This window comes from Panulirus ornatus, chromosome 2 (genome assembly GCF_036320965.1).
Source record: "Panulirus ornatus isolate Po-2019 chromosome 2, ASM3632096v1, whole genome shotgun sequence".
Lineage (NCBI taxonomy): Eukaryota > Metazoa > Arthropoda > Malacostraca > Decapoda > Palinuridae > Panulirus > Panulirus ornatus.
The window spans coordinates 102,134,646-102,145,755 of record NC_092225.1 but is presented as its reverse complement, the minus strand read 5'-3'; the positions used below and the strand labels follow the sequence as shown (position 1 = coordinate 102,145,755).

Here is an 11,110-nt window from a genome sequence, read left to right as displayed (position 1 = left end):
GAGCGATGTGGTATACCGGGGTTGACGTGCTGTCAGTGGATTGAATCAAGGCATGTGAAGCGTCTGGGGTAAACCATGGAAAGCTGTGTAGGTATGTATATTTGCGTGTGTGGACGTATGTATATACATGTGTATGGGGGTGGGTTGGGCCATTTCTTTCGTCTGTTTCCTTGCGCTACCTCGCAAACGCGGGAAACAGCGACAAAATATATATATATATATATATATATATATATATATATATATATATATATATATATATATATATATATTTTTTTTTATACTTTGTCGCTGGTAAACAGAGAAGAGGTAGTAAAAGCTTTGCGGAAGATGAAAGCCGGCAAGGCAGCAGGTTTGGATGGTATTGCAGTGGAATTTATTAAAAAAGGGGGTGACTGTATTGTTGACTGGTTGGTAAGGTTATTTAATGTATGTATGACTCATGGTGAGGTGCCTGAGGATTGGCGGAATGCGTGCATAGTGCCATTGTACAAAGGCAAAGGGGACAAGAGTGAGTGCTCAAATTACAGAGGTATAAGTTTGTTGAGTATTCCTGGTAAATTATATGGGAGGGTATTGATTGAGAGGGTGAAGGCATGTACAGAGCATCAGATTGGGGAAGAGCAGTGCGGTTTCAGAAGTGGTAGAGGATGTGTGGATCAGGTGTTTGCTTTGAAGAATGTATGTGAGAAATACTTAGAAAAGCAAATGGATTTGTATGTAGCATTTATGGATCTGGAGAAGGCATATGATAGAGTTGATAGAGATGCTCTGTGGAAGGTATTAAGAATATATGGTGTGGGAGGCAAGTTGTTAGAAGCAGTGAAAAGTTTTTATCGAGGATGTAAGGCATGTGTACGTGTAGGAAGAGAGGAAAGTGATTGGTTCTCAGTGAATGTAGGTTTGCGGCAGGGGTGTGTGATGTCTCCATGGTTGTTTAATTTGTTTATGGATGGGGTTGTTAGGGAGGTAAATGCAAGAGTCTGGAAAGAGGGGCAAGTATGAAGTCTGTTGGGGATGAGAGAGCTTGGGAAGTGAGTCAGTTGTTGTTCGCTGATGATACAGCGCTGGTGGCTGATTCATGTGAGAAACTGCAGAAGCTGGTGACTGAGTTTGGTAAAGTGTGTGGAAGAAGAAAGTTAAGAGTAAATGTGAATAAGAGCAAGGTTATTAGGTACAGTAGGGGTGAGGGTCAAGTCAATTGGGAGGTGAGTTTGAATGGAGAAAAACTGGAGGAAGTGAAGTGTTTTAGATATCTGGGAGTGGATCTGTCAGCGGATGGAACCATGGAAGCGGAAGTGGATCATAGGGTGGGGGAGGGGGCGAAAATTTTGGGAGCCTTGAAAAATGTGTGGAAGTCGAGAACATTATCTCGGAAAGCAAAAATGGGTATGTTTGAAGGAATAGTGGGATAGGGGAGAAAGAATACTTCCCACGTATTCCCTGCGGGTCGTAGAAGGCGACTAAAAGGGGAGGGAGCGGGTGGCTGGAAATCCTCCCCTCTCGTTTTTTTTTTTTTTTAATTTTCCAAAAGAAGGAACAGAGAAGGGGGCCAGGTGAGGATATTCCCTCAAAGGCCCAGTCCTCTGTTCTTAACGCTACCTCGCTAATGCGGGAAATGGCGAATAGTATGAAAGAAAGAAAGATATATATATATATATATATATATATATATATATATATATATATATATATATATATATATATATATATATATATATATATATGGATACTGTGGAAAGTCAATAAGCCACAATGATGTCCTTAATATTCACATATAGTGTTTCGGTGTCATTTGTACCAACCTGCACAAGAGATGAGAGCGAGACCCTCGCTGAAGCGTAGCTCATCAACAACATCAACAATGCAGACGTCGTCTTCATCCTCGGACTTGTCCTGCAGTAGCCTGTTATCCTTCCTGACGCTCACCTTACGATGAAAAAAATAAAAATGCTTATTAAACTTAAATATTGATTGTGTATTAAGAATATACGACAGTGGACAATGATCCGAGCGTTTTACTAAGCAGTTGTAGGTAAAATGGGTGGATGGTGCGGTCTGATATTGTTCAACAACTTGACCTAACCTGTACACAACAGTAGTTACTTTGTACATATATTTCTCAGTTGGTAAAGACTTTCACTATTTACCATCTGTTAAGGATGAATACATAGACTTCATTATATAATTTAATATGATTTACTGGGATCCCACAGTTTGTAATGCATAAATAGAAGAGTTAAATACTTAATATCATAAATTTACTACAATGGTTCCATTTTTTGAGGCTCAGACCCGAGTGACGAGGGATTTTTATTTTGGTTTTGCTTTTGTTCAGGACTATGATGAAGGTTTGAAACACAAAAAAAGAAACTACGAGAGGAAAGCGGTTGCAGTTGCAATTGCTAAATGTTTCCTCATCCTTACCTTCAGCGTTATGTTAGAAGATACTAAACACTTTCCATTCTTCTGGTCTGATATTGCCGTTAGATATACCACGATGTGTGTGGCTGTTCCTGCAGCTGTGCTTGGCTGTGTGGCTGTGCTTTGCTGTGTGGCTGTGCCTGGCTGTGTGGCTGTGCTTCGCTGCATGGCTCTGCCTTGCTGTGTGGCTGTGCCTGGCTGTGCGGTTGTGCTTGGCTGTGTGGCTGTGCCTGGCTGTGTGGCTGTGGCTGGCTCAAGCTTGTGTTCTGTCACGACTCTGAGCCAAATGTCGGTGTTGGGCACAGGAAAGTTGTGAGTGATGCCCTCCAGGTCCTTACCACAAGCTGCAGGGAAGTCAACAACGAAAGTATTAGGCTATCTCATTCCTCACGAAATTACAATAGAAACATAACACTCCATTAATGGTCTATACTTATATTTATCCAACGCATGTTTTGTCCTCTTGTCTCATACACAGTATAATTACGTAGTGTTCAATTGACATTGTTCGCCATAATTAGATATAACGTATTTTCACACAACCTTCAACTAACGCATAAATATTCATTTTTTTTTTTTTGTCTTTTTAGACCAAGCATTTCCTGATGGTGTGACGCATACATTTGTTGGGTAGGTAGGGCTCTCTCGTTATTCTAGTGTCTTGATTGAACTTCTTAGATTACTAGTACTGTTTCATTCACTTTAAATCCATTTATAGCAATTGTCTTCATTTCCAATGGGCATTAGCTTTAAAATTTTCCTTCAACAGATGTATAATGAATATTAGTATCTTTTCAGTGAAAAATAAAGATATTACCCATACGTCTGGCAGTTCTTTCAAGGCGAGGAAATTCCATCTTTATTCCTTGGTTTCGGTTGATGAGTAATTATGAATTGTTGAAAAGGTGTCTCTAGAGAAGCAGGAAGGTCTAAATGTACGTTTTATATTTTGAGAAAAACGTCTATAAATTTCTGAATGATCAGTTATATAACCCCAAACTGTACGATATCACCGAAGCCATCGTTAAACCTGTGGCAGATTGGTACAATATGTGGGTACAATGGAGGTACAATAACACATTAAACCAGACTGGATAAGAATGAAAAACATGAAATTTGTGTTTCAGAGTTCATTGGCCTTTGGCCGCTAAGGAAGAACAGTGACCGCAAAAATTAATGAAGATTATGTTTATAGAATTATAGGAAAAAAAATCACTTTGCCAATATCCTTGGTGAGGTTAGGTTTGTAGTTGACCTGCTTAATATGTAGCATTTTCGTTGAAGTTTTCTTATCACTAAGGGACCGCTTACTAACGTATTCTTGGGTGATAAGGTTTACGTGAATTCAGAGAGAAGGAAAAGTTGAAAATTTTCCCGAATCGACTTTGCAGCGTACAGGAAAACAGCGAAGGCCACAGCAAACCGGATGAATTCAGTTAACCAAATTGTCACAACAATAATGTCTGTCACCCCTGAATATAGTGCATGAAACGGAAGTCCTTACTTTGTTGAATGACTTGGTTCATTTGTGTCGATATACATAATGATGACTGGTGAAGGCTTAGGTGGTAGTTAAACCAGAAATATGATATGGTGATTAAACCAGAAATATGATGTGTTGATTAAACCAGAAATATTGGCTGCGAAATGTTGGTACAAACAGGAAAACTTAACGCAGACCTCATTGCAAATAAGAATTTTAACATTATTGTTAAAGAACAGGATCTGGATATCATACCAAGAACTTGGGTATGAAAACACCGGAAGACCTTCAAATGACATCGCGAAAAAGGGAAGGGAACAGCCCGGGACAAATTGCTTTTCAAAATCTCAGAAAACCAGGACATACAGCAAGCTGGTCATTGATATTACTTACCAAGAATGCTGGAAGGTTGTATTTAGCAGTTATAAATGAGTCTCCAGTATATGACCCCTTCGGGCTCCAACTATCTGGGTTAAATCCAGGTACAAAGTTGATGGACTAAGATGGTTCTCTTTAGGAGTTGACGGAGGACACAGAAGCGTAGAGAGTTAAAGAGAAAATTATCTTCCATTCGGGGGGAGGGGATGGGGGTAAATACACAAAGGCCTATCTCTAGTTCAGGGGGTAATACAGAAAGGTCTAGCTCCTAGTGAAGGGGGAGGAGGAGGGGGGAGGGAAGAATACAAACAAGCCTATCTCACACACACCTCTGAACACACAAGTATCCATTTCGTAACTGTTCACGCCCTGTTCTCCGAGATCATCTCCCGCGTTCCCATAGAAGGGATAAGTCACCCCTTCACCCATTCCACTCGGCAGTTGTACCACAGAAAACATAAATCACTTCAGAATATTTTCCCGTCTATTGCCGGTTATGGTGTTGGCTTTCGTGGTAAGTTAACGCCATTAATCCGACCAGAATTCATGCCGTAAACCAAACATTCAAATCAAGACGGAATCTCAAATTTTTCTTTAACAACAAATGTATCTTTTTATCTACCTTAACTGTTGAATATAGTGTCCCAATACATTGTCCCCATACAGACTTAAGTGAGTATTGCAAGCTAATACAACGAGGACAACAACGCAGTAGAGAATTAAGTTGGTAATCTGAGAGAAATGGATGGGGGTTTATGTATGAAGTAACGAAGAGAGTTTATGAGTGACACGACTGAAGGCGTGAAGAGAAGGCAAGATTTTTGAGTAAAGGGATGAAAAGGTACGAAAGTTAAGGAATGAAGTTAATAAATGAAAGAATGAAAAGGAACGAAAGTTGAAGAATGAAGTTAATAAATGAAGGAATGAAAAGGAACGAAAAGTGAAGAATGAAGTTGATACATGAAGAAATGAAGACGAACGAAAGTTGAGGAATGAAGTTAATAAATAAAGGAATGAAAAAGAACGAAAGATGAGGTATGAGGTTGATAAATGGAGGAATGAAAAGGAACGAAAGTTGAGGAATAAAGTTAATAAATAAAGGAAAGAAAAGGAACGAAAGCTAGAGAACGTAGTTGATAGCTGTGGTTATCTTACAGCTGGTGATGAGGAACCTTCCGTTGGCCTCACAGCTGGACTGCAGACAGATGGCTGCCACCATCACTAGCCACGGGCCTCCACTACCTGGCCTTACCCTAACGCCACCACCACACGGAGCAGTCCCCATGGCCTCGACCCTGCCACTGCTTCACCCTTTGAGTCACGACGGACGGGTTCGCCTCCTGAAGGGGCGATAGTGAACAGGGTTTACCGACTCGAAGATTAGACGGAGTGATTAGGACCCTTCTAGCTCCTGTGGTGTGATGTAAGACGCTTCTAGCTCCTGTGGTGTGATGTAGGACCTTTTATGGATCCTGTAGTGCGATGTAGGACCCTTCTAGCTCCTGTGGTGTGATGTAGGACCTTTTATGGATCCTGTAGTGCGATGTAGGATCCTTCTAGCTCCTGTGGTGTGATGTAGGACCTTTTGTGGATCCTGTAGTGCGATGTAGGACCCTTCTAGCTCCTGTGGTGTGATGTAGGACCCAATGTGGACCATGTAGTGTGATGTAGGACCCTTGTAGCTCCTGTGGTGTGATATAGGACCTTTTATGGACCCTGTAGTGTGATGTAGGACCCTTGTAGCTCCTGTGGTGTGATGTAGGACCTTTTCTGGTTCATGTAGTGTTATGTACACCGTCTTCTAACTCCTGTACTGTGGTGCAGAACCTTCTCTGGCTCCTGTATTGTGGTGTAGAATCTTCTCTGGCTCCTTTATTGTAATGCAGAACCTTCTCTAGCTCCTGTATTGTGTTGTAGAACCTTCTCTGGCTCCTGTATTGTGGTGTAGAACCTTCTCTAGCTCCTGTATTGTGGTGTAGAACCTTCTCTGGCTCCTGTATTGTGGTGTAGAACCTTCTCTGGCTCCTGTATTGTGGTGTAGAACCTTCTCTAGCTCCTGTATTGTGGTGTAGAACCTTCTCTGGCTCCTGTATTGTGGTGTAGAACCTTCTCTGGCTCCTGTATTGTGGTGTAGAACCTTCTCTAGCTCCTGTACTGTGGTGTAGAACCTTCTCTGGCTCCTGTATTGTGGTGTAGAACCTTCTCTGGCTCCTGTATTGTGATGTAGAACCTTCTCTGGCTCCTGTATTGTGGTGTAGAACCTTCTCTGGCTCCTGTATTGTGATGTAGAACCTTCTTTGGCTCCTGTATTGTGGTGTAGAACCTTCTCTGGCTCCTGTATTGTGATGTAGAACCTTCACTGGCTCCTCTATTGTGGTGCAAAACCTTCTCTGGCTCCTGTATTGTGGTGTAGAACTTTCTCTGGTTCTGGGGTGGTGGTGATAGAGAGTGGTGGGTGGATGCCACGGGCTCCCTGTGTTTAAGGACACGGCTCCAGGGTCTTCAGGGTGAGGTGTGAGGACGTACAGCCATCTCTCTACTCTTGACCAGATTTCCAGGTAATGACTTCCAGTGCCTTATAGTTCACAGGGAGTGTCATCCGCTCTTGTGAGGAGATGACGTCAGTACTGGAAGCTTAGCGCTTTCAGCGGATGGAACAAGAGGTCGTTTCCCGAGTTCCCCAGTCCAGCAGGACGATGTCCAGGCATCCCTGACGTCCTGGAATTGTCTTAGAACGTCGCTGGAGGGCAGGAGAGTCGTCCTCCCAAACCCCCTGGGTTCATATGACGGCTGATCTTGCCCTGCGTGTACTGTAGGGCGGCGACCATGGAGGTTCCCGCTCCTTCGATCCCTCAGACAGAAGCCCAAGCGACGCGCGCGCGCAACCCAGCACTACGACAAACCCACTGACGACAGACGGACACACACCACCGCCGCTGCTGCTGCTACCGCCGCCCAATCGTCATCCGGTTACGCCTGTAACGCGGGCTTTCCTCGCCCGCCGTGGAGACAAAGACGCACTGCTGCCTTACGACGCACGACGCACTGCCTTACGACGCACGACGCACTGCCTTACGACGTACGACGCACTGCCTTACGACGCACGACGCACTGCCTTACGACGCACGACGCACTGCCTCACAACGCACGACGCACTGCCTTACAACGCACGACGCACTGCCTTACAACGCACGACGCACTGCCTCACAACGCACGACGCACTGCCTTACAACGCACGACGCACTGCCTTACGACGCACGACGTACTGCCTCACGACGCACGACGTCAGGCTAGAACGCACAGCGTCCGGCTGGAACCCGAGTCCAAAAAGAAATCGCGTCCATTTGGAAACCACTCGACGTTGCTTCCACTGGAAACCCCCAGTGAAGTGGCGTCCACTGGAAAACGCCCAGAGTCGCGTCCACTGGAAATCCCCCACTGAGGTCGCATCCACTGGAAACCCCTCCTGAAGTCGGGTCAACTGGAAACCCCAACTAGAACTGCGTCCACTGCAAATCGCCACTGAAGTCGCGTCACCTGAAACTCCCCCCCCCCCCCACTGAAGTCGCTTCAGCTGGAAATCCCCACTGAAGTTGCGTCACCCGGAGACCCCCACTGAGATCGCTTCATCTGGAAATCCCCACTGAAGTTGCTTCCCCAGGAAACCCCCACTGAAGTAGCGCCTAACCGAGGTTCGATCATGCTGACAACAAGTATTGGAATTAGAATCTCAAGTGTACTTTCTCCCTGCAGGTCTGGCTATCCGGATCCAGAATGACGAACGGATTTAGGGAGACTTGGGAACGGAGTTAAACAGACTAAGAAACGGATTCAGACTGACTGAGGAACGGATTCACACAGACTGAGGAACGGATTCAGACTGACTGAGGAACGGATTCAGACTGACTGAGGAACGGATTCAGACTGACTGAGGAACGGATTCAAGCAGACTGAGGAACGGATTCAAGCAGACTGGTGAATGGATTCAGACAGACTAATGAATGGATTTAGACAGACTAAGGAACGGATTCAGACAGACTGAGGAACGGATTCAAGCAGACTGATGAATGGATTCAGACAGACTGATGAACGGATTCAGACAGACTGACGAACGGATTTACAGTGACGAACGGATTCAGACGGACTGACGAACGGATTCCATTAGGACCGAGGTTCAGCGTTGCCAACACCAGGTCGTCCAGGAAAAAAATAAGCAAAATGGAACAAGGTCTTGGTACCACTGCTACCTGGTCAACAGAGAAATGTTTGACGACACAGAGCTGGTCTGTGTGACCAGGTCGTGTCACACCCCAGGTCACGGGAGGGTAGTTAGGCCGCGTCACATCCCAGGACACGGATGACTGGCACAAACACGGTCGTATGCAGACACTGGGACATCAAACATATCCCAAGTGTTTCTTCTCCTTTCTCTCCATCCCCCCCCCCCCCCCCCAATACACATGGGCCTGCATGGCGGAGTGGGTTAGCGTTACTGACCATGATTATTCAGCGTGGGTTCGAGTTCTGGTCGCGGCAGTTGGGCCCACAGGCAAACCAGCTCTTCATCTTTCTCTCGGTTTTGGTCTGAAAAATTCATGGGATAGTTTTGTATTATTATTGGTCAGACTTACCCACAATATCGTATTTTTTCTTTTCTTTCTTCCTGTTATGCTTTCAGAACTGTGCTGCACTGGTATCCCGTTTTCTTTTACCCATCAAACACTGCTTGGTTCCTGGGCTGCCTGTGAGTGTCCATAGACGGACCATATATTGTTCTCGTCTGTCTGTCTGTCTGTCTGTCTATATTTCACACCTACACCTACACACACAAACACACACACACACACACACACACACACACACACACACACACACACACACACATGAGGGGGACAAGACCACTGTGGGGAACAGCCTCACTACCCTCATCACTAAGTAGCCAACGTCAGACTGACACTTCCTGGGTGCAGTCAACCACAGGAGCCACAGCATCCAACCCAGGTGCACGATAGAGAACATCAACACCTCCTACACACCCCATACACCTCCCACGCACCCCACACACCTTCCACACCTCCCACACACCTCCCACACACCTCCCACGCCAACCCAACACCCACACACACTTAGTCCCCACACGCCTCCCACACCAACCCAATCCCCACACATCTCCCACACCAGCCGAGTCCCTACACATACCTCCCACACCAACCCAGTCCCCAACACATACCTCCCACACCAACCCAGTCCCCAACACATACCTCCCACACCAACCCAGTCCCCAACACATACCTCCCACACCAACCCAGTCCCCAACACATACCTCCCACACCAACCCAGTCCCCAACACATACCTCCCACACCAACCCAGTCCCCAACACATACCTCCCACACCAACTCAGTCCCCTACACACACCTCCCATACCAACCCAACCCCCTCACACACACACACCTCCCACACCAACCCAGTCACCACACATCTTCAACACCAGCCCAGTCTCCACACATCCCTTCCACACCAACCCAACCCCCTCACACACACACACACACACCTCCCACACCAACCCAACCCCCACACATACACCAATCGAACCCCCTCACACACATGAAGCAATTCTAATCCACCTCAGCTACACCTACACAGCATTATCTGAGCCACAGTCATCACCCCACACTTCACACAACAGATCCCAGACGGCTTCAACCAATGACGGCCCCCTTCCTGGACAGTAATAGTGGCAATGGACATCGAGAAAGCGTTTGACACTATCCCCAGACATATCCTCACACGGAAGACACTTGAGACCACTCGCTCCAAAACACAACCGGGCCCCTTGCTAGTTTCACTCACAAAGGCTTCACCTCTTCAAATCCCTTAAGCATTGAATGGAGTTTCCTCAAGGAGCTGCTCTTTCTCCATTCCTGTTCGATTCTCATCCGACGTGACCTTCCATGACGACCTTTTGAGCATGGCGTGAAAGTTCTCTCACATGCAGAAGACCCTACAGTTACATGATAACATGGGCCCTCCTGGTGTAGTGGTCCCTGGCCACGAATCCACCTGAAGTCGAGCCAGCCCAGGTTCGAGTCGTAGGCGCGGAAGTCGGCCCCCGAGCCGTCCCAGGCTAATGAATGAGTGTGTGTGGCAACTATTTGTGTGTTACGAGGAAAGAGTTTTACAAGGTACAAATACAAGGTTAAGTGAACCAGAAACACGTATAATCCTCTTTTCCCTTAACAAATTGCAGTTACAGTACACAAGCAAGAACTTACACGCAGTACTATGTTACAGATGGAACATTTGTCTGCACAGAACATGATATGTGATGTGTGTTGTCACACATGACATTCACTCCCCACAAGGAAAACATCATCCTCGATATAGCACACAAATTCAATGCCTTTAGAACAGTATTTGGTACCAAGCAGATTTAGACAAGAAAAAGAATCACTCAGCATTGTCTAAAACAAATAATTGTAATGCTCTTTAAGAGTATAATTTTATACTTTTTTAAAAGGATGTATCGCACTGGTTTCCAATAGCATCTTTATTTCAAGTTCCCAAAATTTAGATAAATAAGCGGCAAATGTTGCAAAAGACTTTAAGTTGATAGTCCCTGGGAGGAAATGTAAACATGGAAGGTGCACCTCGCTTTAAAAATACTATTCAGAGTCTGGGCAATTATGAAATTATAAACTACACTGACTGAGGGTATAGAAATTTTAGATAAAAAAAATGGTTAAGAACAGAATATTATGTGGAACTATATTAGAAAAGGTTCATTCTTATTAGATTTATTTATACATATACAATTAATTCTGACT

General features: G+C 45.2%; 1 protein-coding gene across 1 annotated transcript; it reads right to left on the bottom strand.

Annotated features, from left to right (window-relative positions):
• Positions 1 to 2,631: 2,631 nt before the first annotated feature.
• Positions 2,632 to 7,113, bottom strand: LOC139752469 (uncharacterized). Its single transcript, XM_071668315.1, has 3 exons — positions 7,056 to 7,113; positions 5,441 to 6,860; positions 2,632 to 2,768 (listed from the first exon to the last, which is right to left on the bottom strand). Exons 1-2 carry the CDS (start codon positions 7,111 to 7,113, stop codon positions 6,061 to 6,063), a joined length of 858 nt encoding a protein of 285 aa, XP_071524416.1. The 3' UTR covers positions 2,632 to 2,768; positions 5,441 to 6,060.
• Between the last annotated feature and the right edge of the window lie 3,997 nt (positions 7,114 to 11,110).

Bases quoted from the DNA above. Each gene is read 5' to 3' on its own strand.
- LOC139752469 (XM_071668315.1), bottom strand. From the start codon at position 7,113: ATGGTCGCCGCCCTACAGTACACGCAGGGCAAGATCAGCCGTCATATG. The intron at 6,861-7,055 runs GTTTGGGAGGAC...GTGAACTATAAG, and splicing joins CCGTCATATGAACCCAGGGG to GCACTGGAAGTCATTACCTG.